This window comes from Cetorhinus maximus, chromosome 16, assembly GCF_964194155.1.
Source record: "Cetorhinus maximus chromosome 16, sCetMax3.hap1.1, whole genome shotgun sequence".
Lineage (NCBI taxonomy): Eukaryota > Metazoa > Chordata > Chondrichthyes > Lamniformes > Cetorhinidae > Cetorhinus > Cetorhinus maximus.
Genome location: NC_135894.1, coordinates 76,888,419 through 76,910,489, shown reverse-complemented (window position 1 = coordinate 76,910,489; position 22,071 = coordinate 76,888,419). Strand labels below are relative to the sequence as shown.

General features: G+C 39.2%; 1 protein-coding gene across 1 annotated transcript in view; it reads right to left on the bottom strand.

The window, feature by feature from the left end:
- The window catches only part of LOC144691891 (uncharacterized), a 42,952-nt gene that overhangs the window by 5,000 nt on the left and 15,881 nt on the right, over positions 1–22,071 (bottom strand). The window contains exons 4-9 of the mRNA XM_078560466.1: positions 15,105–15,147; positions 12,554–12,621; positions 11,312–11,409; positions 9,833–9,901; positions 9,543–9,659; positions 5,729–5,803 (exon numbers count right to left, since the gene is read on the bottom strand). Coding sequence (XP_078416592.1) covers positions 5,729–5,803; positions 9,543–9,659; positions 9,833–9,901; positions 11,312–11,409; positions 12,554–12,621; positions 15,105–15,147 — 470 coding nt within the window. The remainder of the gene's footprint in view (positions 1–5,728; positions 5,804–9,542; positions 9,660–9,832; positions 9,902–11,311; positions 11,410–12,553; positions 12,622–15,104; positions 15,148–22,071) is intronic.

The following is a 22,071-nucleotide window of genomic DNA, read 5'->3' as shown; positions in this document are numbered from 1 at the left end:
AAATTTAACTCAAGAAATAGAGCTGCGGGGAAGGCAGTTGCTTGTTATGTGGCAAGTCTGAAGCAATTAACTGAATATTGAGAGTTTGGTACTTCTATTAATGCTATGCTTAGAGATTGTTTGGTGTGCAGTATAAATGAAAACATGATTCAGAAGAGATTACTGGCTGAATCAAATGATTTTCAGAAGGCATTGGAAATCACTCTTGCAATGGAAGGTGCAGTGCTAGACTCAGAAGCCATTCAAGGAGCACAAAATGATGGGCAGGGAGCCTCAGCCAGAGTGCAATAAGTGCAGAGCTTTACTCCAAAGAGGGAAGCAGCCACCACTAGCAGGCAAATTAAAAGGGAAAACTTAGCAGCAAAAATATGGCATAATAGTAAGAGAGGTGCAAGCAGACAGCCTTGTAATGAAATAGTTTTAAAAAGTCGAATGTTTCTTCTGCCATTGAAATGGACACCTCGAGACATTGTAAAGATAAGATCAGGCAAACTTTCAGGCAAAAGCAAAAACTCAGATAAACAGTGTTGAAAAGTCTGAAGTTACAGATGCTGATATCTATTTGCTGTATAATTTAAAAGGTAGGAAGAACGGAGCCTATGTAACCAGGAGAGTAATGAGAAGCCTCTCAGAATGGAGGCGGATACTAGTGCAGCCACTATGGTGACTGGTGAACATATGTTTAAATATATGAATCATGGAGAACGTAAGCTGAATTTAGAAGTTGATGAAATATTTTTAAAAACTTACACCGGAGAAGACATACAAGTCAAGGGTGTATGTAAAGTCACAGTACACTATGAAGGTCAAACAGGGAGATTACCCTTGATGGTAGTAGCATGCGAGGGACGGAGTCTCCTCAAGCCAAACTGGCTGAAAGAAATTAAATTGGAATGGACTGAAAGCTTCCAACTGCGAACCAATGGATTACCACAGCTACCACAAGAATATGCCTCAGTTTTCAAGGAAGAGCTTCGAAAAATTGAGGGGCTACAGGCAAACATTCATGTTGATCCAGAGGCAACACCAAGATTCATGAAGGCAAGACCAGTACCTTATGCAATGTCGGATAAGGTAGATGCCAAACTGCAAACAACAATTGGACTTAGAGAAGGCATCCTGGAAGTTTGTCACCATAAATACAAATAAGGGATTGTACCAATACACCCATTTATCATTTGGCTTATCTTCTGCTTGTGCCACATTCCAAAGAACGATAGAAAGTTTGCTACAGGGATTGCCCCATGTTGTAATTTATTTGGATGGCATTCTCGTGACTAGACTCACTGAAAAGGAACATTTGATGAACTTGGAAGAAGTTCAGAAATGTTTTTTTTGCAGGTTGCAGTGAGATTGAAAAAGGAAAGTGCACATTCCAGGCAAAAGAGGTAATTTACTTAGGTCACAAAGGTAGATTCACAAGGCCTAAATCCAGCTGAAGAAAAAGTGAAAGCCATTAAAGAAGCCCCAGCACCAAGGAATACATCCGAACTGAAATCATTCTTGGGGATAAATCAATTACCATGGATGTTTCTTGCCTAATTTGTCAACAGAACTGGCACCACTGTATTACTTGTTCAAGAAAAGCCAGAGATGGTCATGGCAAATACCATAAGAAGAAACTTTCACAAAAAAGGGAAACAGTTGCTACAATCTTATACACTTATACATTTTGACCCAAAGAAAGAGTTGATATTAAGTGTGATGCATCACCTTATGGAGTGGGAGCAGTGCTTTCCTATTGAATGGATGATGGGTCAGAATGACCTATAGGATTTGTGTCGAGAACACTTGGTACTGCAGAGAAAAAGTACTCAAATTGAAAAAGGCGGCCTGGCAATCATTTTCAGTGTTAAGTTTCGTCAACGTCTACATGGTCATCATTTTGTCATTATTATGATGGACCACAAGCCATTATTAGGACTATTCGGTGAACACAAGGCTACATCCCCTATAGCCTCAGCAAGAGTATGAAGGTGGGCATTGATCTTAGGAGCGTATGAGTATACGGAAGTCAAACCGCAAATGCACTCAGTCGTTTGCCCTTGCAAGTAAAGGATAAGGATGTTCCAATTCCTCAGGAATACATCTTGTTATTGAGCTTCCTGGACTCATCACTGATACGTGCTAAACAGATTAAAGATTGGATAAACCGAGACCCAGTCTTATCCAAAGTAAGAAATCAAGTTCTGTGTGTTCGTGACCAACCGTAAGAGTCTGATGAAATGAAACCGTATTTCCAGAGAAGATATGAGATAACCAGCCAAGAAGGTATTTTACTGTGGGGAGCTCGAGTTCTTCCAAAAGGATGAAAGCCATTGTTATCAGTTCACATCCCTGAATTTCCAAAATAAAGGCAATAGCACATAGCTATATGTGGTGGCTGGGAATGGATGGAGGAATAGAAAACTTAGTGAGAAGTTGTATGCAGTGTCAACAAGTACAAAAATTACCTGCAACAGCTCCGTTACACCCTTGGGAGTGACCAGGAAGGCTATGGGTACGGGTACACATAGACTATGTGGGGCCTTTTATGGGAACAATGTTTCTCCTTATCATAGACATTCATTCAAAATGGATGGATATACATGAAGTGAGGTCATCCACATCTTCAGTAAAAATAGACTAGCTTCGACAAAGCTTCGCTACAAACGGATTACCTGAAGTGCTAGTATCAGATAATGGAACAGTATTCACAAGTGCTGAATTTAACTGATTTGCAAGCCTCAAATGGTATTGTGAAAACATCTCCATATCACCCTTCTTCAAACGGACATGCCGAGAGTGTTCAGACATTCAAATCTGGTTATGAAGAAATTATCTGGAGATTCAATAGTGACTAAATTAGCACAATTTCTTTTCCATTATAGACCCACCCCTCATTTGACAACAGGTGTCACACCTGCAGAATTGCTGAAGCACCATCTCCGGTCGAGACTGAGCCTAGTTATGCCAAATTTGGTGAGGGAGTGGTGCAGTGTAGAGGTAGAGAGGCAGCAGGAAAGTCAGAAAATGGGACATGATTGTCACAGTCAGGACGGAGCATTTAATGTAGAAGAGAAAGTAATTGTGAAAAATTTTAGAGAAGGACCAGCACGGTTGTTCGGTGAAATAAGTGCTGTAACGGGACTTCGTTCCTACCACGTGAAAGTTGGAGATCGAATAGTAAGGAGACACGTGGAGCACATACGAGGTGGAGAAACCAAACATCCAGAAGCAATTCCACTAGTGTTTGGGACTGAATCAATGTTTTCTGTTGAAAGAACTCAACCAAGTACAAATTTACATGGAGGGCTGACTGTACCTGAAAGAGTCGAGGAAACAAATTTACAGGTACCTGCTGCAGAACCAGATGCTTAGGCGATTTCAGTCAGGGAGATTCAAAAGCAAACTTCAGAAGCTGTAGAGCTGAGACGTTCTACATGCATAAGGAAACCCCCAGAGAGACTGACTTTGTAAATAATTAATTTGTGTAAATAACTTGATATATTGAAAAACTGTAAAATGTATTTTTCGGTAAAGGGGGAGGGATGTAGTAATCTGATATGTAATATACCTTTAAGACAAGTATTGTAATGTAAGGTCACATGATCTTGATATCCAATAGCAGAGTAACACAGGCTACTTCTGAGATTGAGTCTCGAGTTAGCCACTGATGAGTGAAGACAGAATTTTATGTTGTGAGCACACAAGTGTAGCTGCTGAGTTTAGTTTGTAAATAAACAGCATGTGTTTATTCTAACAACGATCTCTGGATGTTCTCTATCTCTGTACCAACTCGGTTACCCTGAAACAACCGTGCAACCTGGATCCTTTAGCCCCTACAAACCAAGGGCACTGGATCAAACAGCTTCTCTCAACATTCTCTGGAAAGACCCATCAAGACACTCCTATGAGAAGCAACTCCAACTGCCCAATCTCCAGTGCACTCGCTAGGAGCTAATCTTGCTAGCCTCATTATCCCAATCACTCCAACCACTAGTACTTCCTTAGACTCTCCCACTAGACCAACAATCTCTGGCTCTCTCCAGAATGGTAATTTACTCAACAAAGATGACTCTTGCCACCAACCACCTTATTCAGAATGATTGCACTGACATGCTGGCTTTGACAAAACTTTGCTCATGGTTGACCGCAGCCTGTTACTTACTGAAGCCATTTCACCAGGCTACTTGCTACCACCTGCCCTGACAAAACTGCTATGGTGGCATAATGGACATCACCACTGAAATTGTATTGACCACTCCTCTGGCATCTGCTAATCCTTTGAGCATCTCATCTTATTCTACCCTACTCATCTCTCCTTTGAAATGTCATTCATTATCCCTTCAAATTCCCCTGCCTTTTCTCCCTTAGCCTCTGCACTGATTCTCAATTTTAACCCGTATCCCAAGTCACCTTGCCCTTTCCTCTGATTTCACTGTCCTCCCTTCATATTAACTCTAACCCATATTCAAAGTTGTTCCTTTAACTGTGCAACTTTACACCTCCTCTCTACTTCCATGCCCTCAATTACAGCAAGGCCATCTCCTACCACTTCCTCATACTAACAATGTGTCATAGGAAATAACACAAGCAAACAAACTTACATTAGATAATCTAAATGATAAAAATAAATTGCTAAGTTTGCAAAAAGTAAAAATACTGATTATCTTTAGTTGATAAAGCACAAATACACTAGCTGTTATATTACTGTTACTTAAATATTTACTCAAATCTGCAGTGTGAAATTTTGAAAAATAATTTTTAATTTCCACATTCTTTTGGTGTTATGTATTATTTAATCTACTTTTAGCTTTCTTAGAATGGTGTCACCATTAATAGGTGTACAACAACTTACAGCCAATTATATCAACTTTCTCCTATCAGCAAAATGAAGGAAAATTCATTTGTACTGCTATTTAGCAACACCTGTGTGCCAAAAATCTATTTACCAATGCTCCTTGGTCCCTGATCTCATCAGAGCCTTGGTCAAAACATAAACGAGAGCTGAATGCCGGAAGAGAACAGAGAATTGCTATCCTTGATGTAAAGGCATTTGATAGAGCATGGCATCATGCAGCCCTAGCTAAACGGAGGTCAATGGAAAACCTTGCAGTAGCTGAAGTCACACCTGACAGAGGCAGATGGTTGTGGCTATTGGAAGCCAATCATAACAGCTCCTTAGGGCAAAATCCTTGAACCAACTGTCTTCAGCTGTTTCATCAATTGTTTTCCCATTAACTTGCCGTTATTTATGCACAAGCGCTTCAGCGACTTCAGGAGAGGGCAGGCGTGTGATTAAATGTGGAAATTTCAAAGCTGCTGCTTGAAGTGCGCTGCTGTCTTGTTAGCTGCACAAAAACGGCATCTTATTGTCTGGCTCACCATTGAAATGTCTTGAATGGTATGAAGTTGCTGTATTTGAGTGGTAGGTATGAACCAAACTCACCACAGAAAGTCAAGTCATCTTCATTTCAGTATAAGTGCCCTTTTAACAACAGAAGTGTTAATTACTGTTAAACAACCCCTCTGCCTCAGTGACAATGTGAATATTTACTTTTCTATTCATCAAATCTCAACTTGCTAAATCCTGTACTTCTGCCTTTAATTCAGGAACTTTTTACTGCATGCGTCTCTGACTTCTCTTTTTTTTCCCTGCAACTATATTGCATCAAGGTACACTTCTCTCAAGAGCCTAACATGTCTCGAAGTTCTCCCTGATTATCTGCCTCTTCACTTTGCTTACCATGTTGGCTCCGGGGAAAATAATTGGAACAAATCTGAAGTTCTTGCTCCCATTCTGAATAAATTCATTTTGAAGCTGCAACAAAGCAATAAGTGGAAGCTTATGAAATAACCAAAGTATTTTGAACAGCATTTCAGAAATGAACAATTCTTACAGTATTTAGCATGAAAAGGTAATCTATAAATTGAAAATCTGACTGCTTCCAAATCCAATACACAAGGCTGTCTTCAGAGCTTATAACTTGTCAACTATTTAACTAGTAACCAAGCTGCAGCATTTTAAAATGTGATCACTGAAAATTCATGGAACTTCCTGAGGGCGAAAACACACTTTTACCCATGATTGAGTACACTTTTGATGTGTGAAAGCAAACCAACAGCTAAGAATATCTAACTTTGAACAAAATTATAAAAATCTGGAATCATGAATGAGTGCAGGCTTTTGTTAGGAAGAGATAGTTTAAGTAAGTTATATTTGTATTAGTGGATGTTAGGAATGAGTTGTAGCTTTAAGTTTAATTTGGATTTCTGTATTGGCATGTTAAGAAGGGGGGAAACTTGAGTTTTAGTTTCACTTTAAAAGATGCCTGCATTTTAAATGAGGTTTATGACTCCTGAAGGGGAGTTAAGACAAAGAAAAAGGTAGAAAAAAAACTGGGCTGTTACCTAGCAATAGGAGGCCCACACAGGGACACAGAGAAACTGAAAGCAGTTCAAGTTCAGGTGGTGATTATGCTTTAAGGTTGAAAGGAGTTGCCAGCAGAAGCAGCATAGGAGAGCAACAGATAGCAAGTCCCAAACTAAAGTTGGAAACAGGAGCTAGGAGAAGCTGGGCAGAAAGGAGCTGCAGGAAGCTGGTTTCCTAGATGGGGGGTCCCAAGAAGACTTTCTAGTCAAAGGGAAAGAACAGGAATCTGGAAAACATCCTGTTAAGGGAAGTTAAAAGCAAGGAGCAGAGAAAGTTGCAGGATGCAGACTTAAAGCACAATAGGCTTACAAGAAGCCAGAAGATCCAAGGAGACAGCTGACAGTCTATAACGCTTTACTATTGGCTTGTGAGGTAGTTCTGTTGGCATGGCAGAGCATTTGAGAGAGAGTGCATAGAAGACAAAGCTTGAATGCACGTGGCGATCCAGGGGAGAGGAATATCAGAAAGAGGGTTCAAAATGCTGGAGGTGGACCCTTGTGGAAGGCTTCTGAGAGAAAGCGTTGTTTGGAAGATTCCAAAGCAAGTTCTTAGAGAGTGGAGATTGGAAACTCTTGAGAAATGTGGAATTCGGTGAGGCCGGTTGGCTCATGGTGACACAAGCATCTTTTGTGGGGGGGGGGGGGGGGGGGGGGGGAGTTAGCTAATGTCAGCTCGCAAGGACCTAGCAGCAAGGTTAGAAATGTTTGCCTCCATTTTCTTCACATGAAGTCCTAAGTTTCAAACTTAGTATCTTCCATTTTCTTGCATTCCACCGCAAAAAGCTATTGAGGCTGGGCCATGGTGAGGATGGCATAATGGGAATGTGTTCCCAGACTATTCCTCATCAATAGTCTGGGAACACATCCCCATTATGCCATCCTCACCATGGCCCAGCCTCAGCTTTTTGCAGGGGAATGCAAGAAAACGGAAGATACTAAGTTTGAAACTTAGGGCTTCATGCGAAGAAAATGGAGTCAAACATTTCTCGTGGATGAAACACAAAACGTTAGCATGCAGGTGCAGCAAGTAATTAAGAAGGCAAATGGAATTTTGTGCTGTATTGCTAGAAGGTTGGAGTTAAAAAATAGGGAAGCCTTGTTACAACTGTACAGGGTGTTGGTGAGGCCGCACCTAGAGTACGGTGTACAGTTTTGGTCCCCATATTTAAGAAAGGATATACTGGCATTGGAGGCAGTTCAAAAGAGATTCACTAGGCCGATTCCTGGGATGAAGGGGTTGACTTATCAAGAACGGCTAAACAGGTTAGGCCTTTATTCATTAGGGTTTAGAATAATGAGGGGCAATCTTATTGAAATGAACAAGATTCTGAGGGGGCTTGACAGGATAGATGTTGAGATGATGTTTCCACTAGTGGGGGGAATCTTGAACTAGGGGACAGTTACAAAATAAGGGGACACTCATTTAAAACTGAGATGCAAAAGGAGTTTCTTCTCAGAGGGTAGTGAATGTCTGGAATTCTCTACCGCAGAGAGTTGTGGAGGCTAGATCACTGAGAGTATTTAAGGAGGCGGTAGATAGATTTTGGAAATATCGGGGAGTTGAAGACTATGGAGGAGCTGGCACGAAGGAGGAGTCGAGGCGTGGGGCAGATCAGCCATGATCTTAATGAATGGCAGGGCAGGCTTGAGGGGCCAAATGGCCTACTCTTGCTCCTACTTCTGATGTTCTAATAAAACTCTGATCTGTGCGCATCAGTCATGGCTCAGTTGGTAGCACTCTCACCTTGGAGTCATAAGGTTGTTGATTCTCACTCTCCTGACTTTATAACAAACAACAGCCACCTAAGCAAAGTATTGAAATCATATCCAGAAAATGAACACTGCCTACAGGAGAAGAATATAGGGTGAAGGGGAAAAGTGAGGAGATCCAATTGGTTCAATTAAATTTTCCATTATTGCAATCAAGTAGTGCTTCAGTTGTCAGATCTCATCTGGAGCACAGCGTTCAGTTTTGTGTACTGAGCCTCAGGAAATATCTATCTAGATTTGGAGGGAGCACAGTACAGATTCACCAGATAAATCAGAGCTTAAAGGGTTAAAGCTCTTATGAAGACGGCTTACAAAAACTTGTAGCCTATTGTAAACTTACCCTAAACTGGTAATCCTTTGAGTGAAGAAGAATTGAGGGCTCAACTAATGGAGGTATTTCAACTGAAAAGGAGATTTGATAGAGTGCCTTCCGGGAAATTATTCCCTATGTGGGAAATCCTGACCAGAGGGCATAATCTTAAATAAACAAAGCAAGGCCATTAAGGAGTAAAGTCAGGAAGCAAAAGGTAGTGCAAGTCTGGAACAAAAAAAAAGACCACGATGAAAACACAGGTCAGACAGCCCCTGTGGACCAAAAAATGGAGTTAATGATTCAGGCTGTTGACCTTTTGTCAGAATTTAGTGGAAATTTGGAGCTTGCTTCCCCCAAAAGGCCTTAGATGCTGGGCCAATTGAAATTTTCAAGTTTATGATCCATTAGATTTGTTAGACGAGGATATTTAAGGGATATGTAGCAAAAGCAGGTAAATGGAGTGGGGTTACAGATCAGGCATGATCTTACTGAATGCTGAACAGGCTCGAGAGGTTAAATGGAATATTTCTATTCTTGTATGTTCTTAAGATAGACTTGGGATAATAAAGAATAACCTAAATCTCCTTATAGAGATACAAGTAAATGGCAAGAGTAAATATGAGTTGGAAATAATGGTAAAGAGAGAGAGATCACTAAACAGTAACTAAGAGTAACTAAATCATGTATAAGGAAAGAGAAAGAGTGTGGAATGAGCCTGCAGAAGAATTGTGCATGCTTTAGGACAGAAAAGGTAGGGAGCACTACTTGTCTAGGACAAGTTATCTGCAAAAAAACTACTGCGGATGCTGGAAATCCAAAACAAAAACAGAATTACCTAGAAAAACTCAGCAGGTCTGGCAGCAGAACTGAAGGGTCATAAGGACTCGAAGCGTCAACTCTTTTCTTCTCCGCCGATGCTGCCAGACCTGCTGAGTTTTTCCAAGTTATCTGCAGCTCAGTACAATTTTTCAAATCCTCTGTGTCTGTTGGATATAACTTAGTGATTCAAAAATTTTAAAAATGAAGTCAGTGTCATTATAATTACCTGTTTGTAGATAAAGACTGTATTCAAAGAATGTTCATCATTTTTTACTTCCAAGTTCTGAGATGTAACAGCTTCCCAGTATTTCGGGCTGATAACAATAATGATCAGATATCCTTTCTGTATGTGCATATAAAAAATGAAATTAAAGATGATAAAATATGTTGTTTTAGAATTTTTTTTATTCAGTAATATAATTCAGTCAGTACATAAACCTTTAGACTAAATTATTTTCAAGGTGGCTATGAAGTACTGTTCAAATATTGTGTAATTTTAAAGAGAGGCTAACTTACATCATTGATGTATCTTTCCATCCAGTCAATTTTGTTTATACTTCTAAAATGTTGCTCAAACATATCAATCTAAAATAGAAACAAATGGTCTTGAAACAATTATTTGTAATTATCGCTTTGGTTATTCTAAACTTTAAAAAATGCACACATGATGGTTAACACAACAGGTATGTCTGAATTAATTTCTGTGATTGACAAAAATGAAAACAGCAATGGTCTGGATTCCTAGTCTAGGGTATATTTCAATATTGTTCCTTCAATATTGTTTCCTCAATTCCTATGACACCCAATTGTGGGTTGTATTGTGACGAAGATCGTGAAACACTACAGGAGTATAAAGATGGGCAATGTGGGAAAACTGTAAAGTGGAAGTGAGAATAGAGAGATATGTGACCCATCTCAAATGGTAAGGTTTTAAAGGAAGCAAGGTCATCTTTAGCACGGCCCAACGCAGGCTAAATCCACCATGTTGTAACAGAAATATATACTTGATCTTAATTCAAACACCTTTTTTTGCAGCCGAGTGGGATTACCATTTCAGTTACAAATTGGGGTAGATTTGCACTGTGGCTTAAATTCAGGTAAGACTCATTTGAATACTGCCATCTGATTGAATCTGAACTTATATAAGTTACCATATTATCACCTTCATGAATGTGTTTTCCCTTTAAAACCATGGATAATGATTTTTTAAATAAAGTGAAAAACATTGGAAACTCTGAAGAAATTGTTCAAATTCTGCTGCTGAATATGATTCCAAACAGTAAATGTTTTTAAAAACTAAATGCCAAACAGAAAATGGAAATGTTTAAAATTCAACCTTTACAGGGCTTCCAAAACTGATTCTTATTCTTCAAAGCCAAAAGTACTTTCTCCTGTTAAGTTTGAAAATAATTTCTATCAAGTCAAATCTGTTTTAGCAGATACCAGAACTGTTTTATTTAAAAAAGCATTCATTCCAATTTGGAAGCTCGATATCCATTTACACAAAAGATACAAATAAAAAGGTGCTTCACTAGCACCAAATAAACTCCTTTGGTGGAACGATCAGCTACAAATGTCTCACTGTTGGCACAGTACTGACTGTATATATGATACACTATAAAAAGTTTTCAACTTCAAAATATTAGTTATTCCGTAAATTTTCAAACATTGTAGAGCAAGGCTCTTTACTAAATCAAAAGAAAATTGCAACCCAAAGATCTGTCCTGGCATATACATGCAACAAAAATGACCAGAAATACCTTTGTAAAAAATACTTAATGGTGAACTCTATAAAGATCATCGCTGTAAAAGAGGGAACAGAAAAGTGCTGATTCTTCCAACCCAGAGATGTTTCTGATTAAGTAAGCTAGCTGGCTACATAATTCCTCAACAGCATGAGTAGAAGAATTAATTTGATATAAACTTGATTTTCAGTCCCTTCTACCTCCAATCTCCAGAGATCAAGGATGAGAGGGAGACAGTGCCACAACCAACCTGGGTTTCAAATCCATTTCGGATTAACAAAGCAACAAACTTGATGACCTCTTCAACATGCTTGTCGTTATCTGTAGCATAAGTCACAAAGACTTTTCCTGGTAAAAATTAAAACATTCATGTTATTAATTCTACAATGGTGTTTAGGAAATTGGAAACTTCGAAACTAGAATACCAACATGGAACTTCAATATGGGTCAAAAACAAGAGCATCAGGGAACAGCTGGTAATAACAGCTAGTTAATCTGCCATATAAAAATATCTAACATAAAAGCAGAAAATGCTGGAAAAACTCAGGTCTGACAGCATTGGTGGAGAGAAATAGAGTTAATGTTTCGAGTGACCCTTCTTTAGAGCTAAAAGGAAGTAGCAATGTGATGAAGATTATACTGTTCAAGGGGGGTGCAGCAGGTGAAAATAAGTGGATAAAAAAATTTTTAAAAGGGGATTAAAAAAGGGGTAAAGGTAGAGGGACCATCAGCACTCTCCTCCATCTTCACCCCTTTTTAAAAAATTTTATTTTTCATCCACTTATTTTCATTTTTATTAATTTATTCATTGTTTTATCTGCTTTTAATCACTTATTCTATCCTTTTTCCACAACTACTGCCCCCTCCCCCCACCCCACCCCCAAAAGGGCCATCTGTTACTTGTTCCATGTTGTTCTTTCACAGAGTGCTTACCCTTGTTCTGCTATTAACACATTCTGCTTTCTTACCTTCATGGCCCTATCAGCACCTTCTTTAGCCCTTGCCGCTACCATTAACACTCCCTTTGTCTTTTTGTCCATGACATCTTTGTCAGTCTCTCCCTAGCCCCCACCTATCTTTGGCCTTCTATTCAGTTTCACCTGCTCCACCCCCCCTTAAACAGGTTAAATTGCATCACATTTCTACTCTTCAGCTCTGAAGGGTCACAGAGACTTGAAACATTAGCTCTGTTTCATTCTCCATAGATGCTGTCAGACCTGCTGAGTTTTTCCAGCATTTTGTTCTTATTTCAGATTTCCAGCATCCGCAGTATTTTGCTTTCATATAGAACCATAGAACACTACAGCACAGAAAACAGGCCATTCAGCCCTTCTATATAAAAATAATTATCACATTATCTTTTCTTTGACAATTCCAATGTTCATTTTAGCTTTAGGCATCTAATACAGTCTGATCCAAATGTCATTTCCATGCTAGAATAATAAAGTTCATCTTTTTAGATAATGACACTTGATTTATTATTGCTACTTACTCTGTTCACGAGGAAGTGGAAGGCTGAATGGTGCATTTGTATTTACTGGATCTGTAGGAGCAACTGCCCTAAAAATATATAGGATATGAAATTAGAATAATCTACTCTGGATATGACAATACATATAGTCTCCCACATCAAGCAAATTGATTTGACTACCAATCATTAGCAACCCTGACAATTAATGAAAATTTTGGCCCATGATTCTTTTTATTAATTCATATAAAATTCTGCATGAAGTGAAGTGGTTTTGCACATAGAATTACCAATATACATACAAATCAGACAACTACAGAGCAGCTACATGGCTTCCATTTCTATCCTATGAGTATGCAAGTAAATCTGACTGATATTTCTTTCAATACTGAATCAGGCTAAAACAAATAATATACAGGACACACCTTAAACCACCATGAACTTTGGCCTCAAAAGGGGCTATATCTGAAACAGTAAACAAGCTTGAAATCTGTCCCTTTGTGACTACAGATAGAATAAAAAAGATCGATAAAACCTACAATCGCAGCATTGAATTTAGGCATACCTGTTGTGAAAAATTTAAGTCCTGTAATTAATTATTCCACTGAACAAATGTCAAACACCATAGTAAATGTTTTTGCTGCGAAATATCTCTGGAGAACTTTCCATGCAATATCACTCATATCTTTCCCACAACATACTAACAGAACTACAGATAAAACAAGTCAAGATGGCTCCTGGACTAGCAGCTTCCTGGGAAGCTCCTTTGCCATGCAGTTCCATCCTTGGCCACCAGTTGCTATTTCTACACCCCACCCCTCCATTTCCTCTATTCCACTGTTCAAGTTCTCCTGCCTCTGATACTGGATGTCAGCCACTACCATCTGAAGGGCAAACGGAGCAGACACCTGGGAACACCACCACCTGCAAGTTCCTTTCCAAGCCACTCCTGACTTGGGAATATATCCCCCATTCCTTCACTGTCACAGTCAAAATCCTGGAACTCCCTCCCTAATAGCAGTGGGTGTTCCTGCAACACATGGGCTGCAACAATTCAAGGCGACAGCTCACCACCACCTTCTCAAGGGCAATTAGGGATGGGTAATAATTGTTGGCCTAGCCAGTGATGCCCACATCCCATGAATGATTAAAAAAAGGATGCATTTTAATAAGTCAACTGCTAGCATCCAGTCATCCGGAGAAGAGAACTGCAAAGATTCACAATCATTTGAGAGAAGAAATTTTTCATCTCAATTCTAAATGCCTGACTGCTTATTCTGAGACTGTGACCCATAGTTCTAAACTCTCCAACCAAGGGAAATAGCATCCACCCTGCCAAGCCCTCTGAGAAGCTAAGAATTTTATATGTTTCAATGAGATCACCTCTCGTTCTTCTAAACTCCAGGGAGTACAGTCCTATTCTACTCAATCTCTATACACAGGACAGCCTCTCATCCTAAGAATCAATATAGTGAATCTTTGCCACAGCCGCTCTAAAAGCAAGTATACCCTTCCTTAGTTAAGGCATCCAAAACTGTACACTAATCTAGGCATGGTCATACCAAAGCCCTATTGCAGCAAGACCTCCTTAATATTATATTCCAAACCCCTTGCAATAAAGGCCAATATACCATTTGCTTTCCTAATTGCTTGTAGTACCTGGATGTTAACTTTCCATGTTTTGTATATTTGGACACCCAAATCTCTGAACACCAAAACGGAATTGATTCTCGCCATTTAAAAGAATATCGTTTTCCCATTCTTCCTACCAAAGTGAATAACTTCACATTTCACCATGCCATGTGCCACCTTCTTCCCCAATGAACCAGTCCGTGCCCCTTTGCATTCTTCTCACAGCTCATGCTTCCATTCACAGTGGTCAATGTATTGGAGCTGTAATACACTGTACCAAGAGTAATGAAACATGTTCCCAGGATTTCCTATACAGCAAGACTGTGATCTCAGTTTCATCATGAGTACATGCTCAGCAGAAGCCAAACTCCAAAGAGGAATAATCTCCTGAGGCACTTGCACATATTGCCCAGCAACAGAGAGTGTTGTGTTGGCAAAGGTAGGGCAGGTCTTTTGTTTCTTCCCATTTCTGAAATCAGCAATAAAGTAAACAAAAACAGCAAAAGAAAGATTTTTGTTTTATTTAAAATAAAATACCTTGAACAAAATGTCAAGAAACACAGGGCTGTGCGAAATATCTGCTCCTTAAAGACTCATCGCAAAAAAAAGTGAATGAATGAGGCTGTTTTTCCCCCAAATATGTAATTTTAACAATTAGAGTTGCTCAGTATTAGTTCTGCTGCACTCCATTTCACCTACTAATTCTCCCACTCAGAGTTATTGAACTACAGTAGTTATGACAACCCACATATTCTTCTGATTCACATTGATTATATCTACTTCCTGCACATAGCAATTTAAAACTTCAACCACTGATGAACCAATCTTTCCAAAGGTCACAAAAAAGTCTGACCTAAATAGTTGCCACCACATCAAATCTTAAACATACATGGCTTTTTCCATGAGAGAAATAGGAAACAAGGAAAATACTTCAAATGCCTACCTCTGAAATGAAACATTTCCAGGACCATTTGGAGGAATTAAACCTGCAATTATATTGAAATGCTAGAGGTTACACAAAGTAAATTGTAGTATATTTCAAAATAGTTGTAGTAAGCCACCTGCTATATAATTCAATTCATAAGATTAAGGTACATTTATTCTGTCTCCACTTCCTAAACACAGTCCTAATAATGACTGACATTACCCCCAAACCGCCGCCTGAACCTTGCAGCATTCTGTAATTCACCTGTGTGTCCCAAGTCCTGTGTCAATGTGACAGAAGCTTTGGATAAAACTAAATCTACAATATTACCCTGAGGCCATATTACAATTTTTGATTTAAATGCATGTGTACTGTATCAAAAGTGATAACAGAGTTTCACACATTACCTACATTGCGAGCCAGACCAAGAGTGCTGCTTTTCATTGTAAATTGAACCATATGGTTTTACCCCAACTTAAGAGCAATTGCCTTTAAGACTGAACTTAAGTGTTAATTAGGGGCTGTTTTGTGCAATGTGCCCAATTACAGACTGCTCAAACTCATCTTAAAAAGGATCATTACAGCCATAAGCAAACTTTGAAACCAGGTCAGAGGGATGGAAGAAAATGAAGCTAATTCATAGGACTCTATTATTTATTGCATTGCTGAATGAGGAGTTGGTAAACTATGTTGGAGAAAAAAATTATGCCCCTCAAGTATGTCCCAAAAAGTAAACTCAATCTCCCACTCCATCAAAGTGCATCATGGCACAAGTGATTTTTAAAAATGTCATACGTTCTAAATTACATTCCATAATAGTTGTATACCAAAAATATGCCACTATATATACTATGAGTGGATTGGCACAATTTCAATGTGACAATCTAAATGATAATATTGGCAGTCAGTTGGTAGTACAGAATTTAAATGCTGCTGAAAAGAGGGGCATGTTACCAAAACTTTTCGTCTTGCACTCATCAGGGCAAACACAAGAGTGTCAAATTTCAAACGATCACAACAATTTACACTACAGGAGAAATGTGTGCTGATTGGCTGGAAAGTCAACTCTGATTGGCTGAGGTGTTACAATGGAGAAATTCAGATTCCCCAAGCTTCTGGGTAATTCAAAAAAGGTGCAAAGCATGAACATATTGTTTTGGTTTACAGAGAATGGGTCCCTGCATTTGTTACTTCTGGCAAGCATAAATGAACCACGTTACAAGCTCAACTGATTATCTTAAATTGGTTGTTAGTACAGCTATTAGCATACTTCATATAAATTGTTGAGATTGTTTGAAATTTGGCATTCTTGCATTTGTCCAGATGAATGCAAGGCCAAAAGCTTCGGCAACATGTCTCTTTTTTACAATATTCCAATGATAATATCTTTGTCTAACTACAGGCTTATACATGTAGAACATACTCATAATGGTCAAATAATTTGCAATGTTTTTAATTACTACATTCATGTATGCTCTAACATGCACTTCAATTTTAAATAACATCTACCCAAAGTAACGGTGGCGGTGAAAAGTTGCACAAACTCAGACAAAAAAAAAGATAAAATTGTAATTTTTGGAAGAGAAAAATAGTGACAGATACCTTGCATTTAAGAAATAATCACTTAGCTATTTTGTTAAATGGTCTGGTTTACTGATTTCCTGCTGGGCTGATTTATCAAGGAATTTGACAGAATGGCTAAGAGCAATGTGGGCCACAGAAGGCAGATGTAGGTAAAAGAGCAAACAGGGTAAAAAGGAGGGTACAGAGGTACAAACGAATGGCCCCAGGAATGAGTGATTATAATGTGGATAGACTGAACAAACTGGGACTGTTTTCCTTTGAGTAAAGGTTTCCAAGATTTCATACAGATATTTAAAATCAGGAAAGAAGAGTTTGGATAAAGTAAATAAAGAGAATCTATTGCCAATGGCTAGTTTGAGGACACAGATTTAAGATTGGCAAAACAAATCAGAGGTGACAGGAGGATAAATTTGTTTTGTGTAATGAGTGGAATGTACTGCCTGATAGGATGGGGAGGACAGGTTTGCCAGCTTTCAAAAGGGAATTGGATAAACGCTTGGAGAAAAAAAATTGTGGGTAGATGGTGAAAGAGGACAGGACCAGAGTGGGATCAACCAGATTTTTGTTTGAAAGAGTTGGCATACACTAGATGGGCTGAACAATGTCTGTACTGTACTACTATATGACTTTATGAGTGCTTTGTATCAGTAGGTGAGTGGACAATGTACCAGTAATTGTTCCTAATAGAAACAAAACTAATAATCATAGTGTATTCTAAAAAGGTGAAGAAAATAATGGGATTTAGCATTGATAAATCTCCAGGACCCAAAAGTGGGTGAGAAATATTAACGAGGAAATTGAGAAATATTAATCTTGCAAAGTTCTCTTAATTGAGAAATTGTACCACAGGACTGACTGCTAATGTCATTCCATTATTCAAGAAAGCAGAGAGAGAAACTGGGTCCAAGGATTGGGAGCAGTTAAGAATTCAGCAAAGGAAGACCAAGAGATTGATTAAGAGGGGAAAAATAGACTACGAGATTAACCTTGCAAGGAACATAAAGACGGACTGTAAAGGCTTCTATAAGTATATTAAAAGAAAAAGATTAGTTGAAGATAAATGTAGATCCCTTACTGTCTGAAAACGGGAGAATTTATAATAGGGAACAAGAAAGTGGCAGAGCAATTAGACAACTACTTTAGTTCTGTCTTCACAGACTAAGACAAATAATTTCACAGAAATATGAGAGATCTAAGAGTCTAGTGAGGTGGAGGATTTGAAGGAAATTGCTAAAACAATAGTGCCGGAGAAAGTAATGGGACTGAAAGCCAGTAAATCCCCAGCACCTGATAATCTATATCCCAGGGTACTAAAGGAGGTGGCCATGGAAATAGTGGATGCATTGGTTGTCATTTGAATCTACAGAATTTCAGAAGAACAGTCCTGGCAGGTTGGAGGGTGGCAAATGTAACCCCACTATTTAAAAAAGGGAGAAAACAGCAAATTACAGGCTAGTTAGCCTAACATTAGTAGTAGGGAAAATGCTAGAGCCTATTATAAAGGATGTGATAAAAGGACACTTAGGAAACATCAACGGGATTACACAAAGTCAACATGGGTTTATGAAAGGGAAATTATGCTTGACAAACTTACTGGAGTTTTTTTTGAGGACATAACTAGCAGGATAAGGGAGAACCAGTGGATGTGGTGTATTTGGATTTTCAGAAAGCTTTTGATAAAGTCCCACATAAGAGGTTAGTGTGTAAAATTAAAGCACATGGGATTGGGGTAACATATTGGCATGGACTGAGAATTGGTTAGCAGACAGAAGAAAGAGTAGGTATAAATGGGTTTTTTTCAAAGTGGCAGTCGGGGACTAGTGAGGTACCGCAGAGATGAGGGAACCATATGTAATATTTCCAAGTTTGCTGATGACACGAAACTTGGTGGGAACGTGAGCAGTGAAGAGGGTGTTAAAAGGCTTCAAGGCAATTTAGACAGGTTGAGTGAGTGGGCAAATACATGGCAGATGCAGTATTATGTGGATAAGTGTGAAGTTATCCACTTTGATAGGAAAAACGGAATGGCAGAGTATTATTTAAAAGGTGATAGATTGGGAAATGTTGATGCACAAAGGGACCTGGGTTCCCTTGTACACCAATCACAGAAAGCAAGCATGCAAGTGCAGCAAGCAGTTAGACAGCAAATGGTATGTTGGACTTTATTGCGAGAGGGCTTGAGTACAGGAGCAAGGGTGTCTTACTGCAGCTATACAGGGTCTTGGTGAGACCACACCTGGAGGTAGTGTGCACAGTTTTGGTCTCCTTACCTAAGAAAGGATATACTTTGCATATATTCCCATAGAGGGAGTGCAACGACTGTTCACCAGACTGATTCCTGGGATGGCAGGATTGCTGTATGAGGAGAGATGGGGCCGATTAGGCCTGTATTCACTGGAGATAGAAGAATGAGAGGGGATCTCATTGAAACGTATAAAATCCTGACAGGGATAGACAGACTAGATGCAGGATGTGGGTTGGGGGGTGGGGGTGTTGCTACAGGTCTTGAACAAAAGGGTCTCAGTCTCAGGATGAGGAGAAGCATCTTCACTCAGAGGGTGATAAACCTATGTAATTCTCTACCACAGAAGGCTGTGGAGGCCAAGTCACTGAGTATATTTAAAGGAGGAAATAGATAGGTTTCTGGACTCTAAAGGTGTCAAGGGGTTTGGGGAGAGAGCGAGAGTATGGTTTTGAGATAGAGGTTCAGCCATGATCATATTGAATGGTGGAGCAGGCTCAAAGGGTTCAATGGCCTGCTCCTAGTTTCTATGTTTAGGCCCATCTGTTTAATGTCGGTTATGGGGGAGCTACCAGAACGTCACTAAGGATAGAATAACAGTGCTCAAACAAATGAGAGACTATTAGAAAGTGCAACAAGCTTTGTTAAAAGCAATTCTCATCTTACTAATCTAGTTTTTTTTGAGGTGGTCATTAATAAAGCAGACAATGTGGTGTCTATGGGTGTTATTTATATAGACTTCAAGAAGTTATTCAAGAAATTATCAGCAGAAATATCGCACAGAAATTGAAGCCGCCTTTCTCTTGGATTTCTAATCGTTTGGGTGGGAAGAGTGTGAAGAAAGAGTTTATATGTACGAAGGTTGGTAGAATGTGACCAGCAGTATTCCCCAGGAATCTGCTCCAGTGCCTAAACTTTTCAACATATTTATCATTAACTTGGATGAAAGAACAGAGTGTTGTAGATTCAAGACTGCAGATAATACTTAATTAGCAGGGACAGTAAATAGTGCATGTAGGAACAGGAATTTGCAAAGGAGTAGTGAACAGATACAAAATATTATTCATAAAGACTTGGCCTTCATCTCAAGGGAGCTGGAATACAAAAGGGATGGAAGTTGTGCTCCAGCTATACAAGGCCCTGCTTAGACCCCATTTGGAGTACCGCATCCAGTTCCAGGTACATCACATCACATCACAGGAAGAATATGTTGACATTTGAAAGGGTTCACCACAGATTCAGCAGAGTTAAGCTGGAATGAAACCAGGGCTAAAAGGGTTTAATTATGAGGATAGGTTACATAGACTTGGCTTTTTTCCCTGGAATATACAAGATTAACAGGTCATCTAACCAATGGGGTAGATATGGAAACAATTTCCATTATGGGGGGGGTTCAGAACAAAACAAAAGCAACATCAGAAAGAAATTCTTCACACAAAAGGTTAGTGGAAATCCAGAACTTCTCCCTCCTCTCCCCTCATTCCTCGCCTGCCCAAAAAAGGCTGTTAAGGCTAGATCAACTGAAAAATTGAGATTAATAGATTTTTGTTAGGCATAGCATTAGGGTTATGGAACAAAGGTGGGAGAGGGAGATGAGATATAGATTAGTCATTGAATTCTAATTGAATGGCAGAACAGGTTCGAGGGGCTGAATGGCCTACTTTTGTTCTAATATAGGCAGGTTAATTGGATGGGAAAAACTATGTCAAATGGAGTTTAATATGGGCAAGTATGAGGCTAAGCATTATAAACCCCAAAGACCCAGCACACCAATATATTTAGGCTCGTGTTCCTTATTTACTGGTTTGTTCTACTTAAACCTTGCAACCTTGAAGGTTGTTCATTGCATTGTTGTTATATTTATATATGAATACGATGTTGGTATCAACAACTTGGAGTAAGCTAATTAATAGGAGAAAAAGTATTTAACCTTTACATGTGCCCACTAAGTCTTCAGTTTGCACAAATAAGCAGCCCGGGGGAGATAATGGTGCAGTGGTAATGTCTCTGGACTAGTAATCCAGAGGCCCAGGCTAATGCCCTGGGGTCATGAAGTCCTATGGCAGCTAGTGGGATTTAATTTCAATTAAGAAATCTGGAATTGAAAGCCAGACTCAATAATGATGACCTTGAAACGATCAATGATTTTTATAAAAACCCATCTGGTTCACTAATGTCCTTTAGGGAAGGAAACCTGCCATCCTTACCAGTCTGGCCTACATGTGACTCTGGACCCACAGCAATTAACTGCCCTCTGAAATGGCCTAGCAAGCCACTCATTTCAAGGACAATTAGGGATGGGCAACAAATGCTGGCCTTGCCAGCAATGCTCACATCCCATGTAAAAAAAAAGATACAAAATGCTTGGATGCACAGATAAATGTATATTTAATAAAATGTCAAAAGCTGCTCACCCCCAAATACAGTTAGCAAATTAGAAAATATGCAAATAACTGCTAAGAGGAGAAAGGCAAACCAGGTAACTACAGGTGAGTTAGTCAATTTACAAGCCCGGCAGGAATGTGAAGTTAAGGTTAAAATTAGATCAGTCATGACCTTTTGAATGATGGAGCAAGCACGAGTGGCCTACTCCAGTTCCTAATCCTCATGTTCATATGTATACTGAGATGATAAGCATAGATGCATTAAGGGAAAGCTAGATTAGCACACGAAGGGGAAAAGAATAGAAGGATATGCTGACGGAATAAGACGAAGTGGGGTGGGACGAGGCTCCTGTGGAACATTAGCATGGATCTGTCGGGTCAAATGGCCTGTTTGTGCTATAAATACTTTATAACAACAGCTACTCTGGATTTCTTAAAGCTAAGTAGATTTTAAATAAGAGCTTCTGAAAACACCAACTGAATAGAAAGGTAATTTAGTCAATGATACTTACAGGTGTTTGATAAGCCAAGGCATGCCAGAAAGCTTAGATGCTTGGCACAAGAGGAATTGTAACAGCTTGGATAGAACATTGGCTGAGAAACAAGAAACAGAATGAGAGTATTGCTTGGGTTAGAAGTGCTATTGCCTAGGTTTCAGTGATGGGTTCGCTTTTATTCTCAGATTTGTCCTTTCATTTAGAGAACATAATTCTGAAATGTCAACAAGAGAGAAGTAAATGCTTTAGCAAACAGTGAGGAGCATTAAATAACTTTA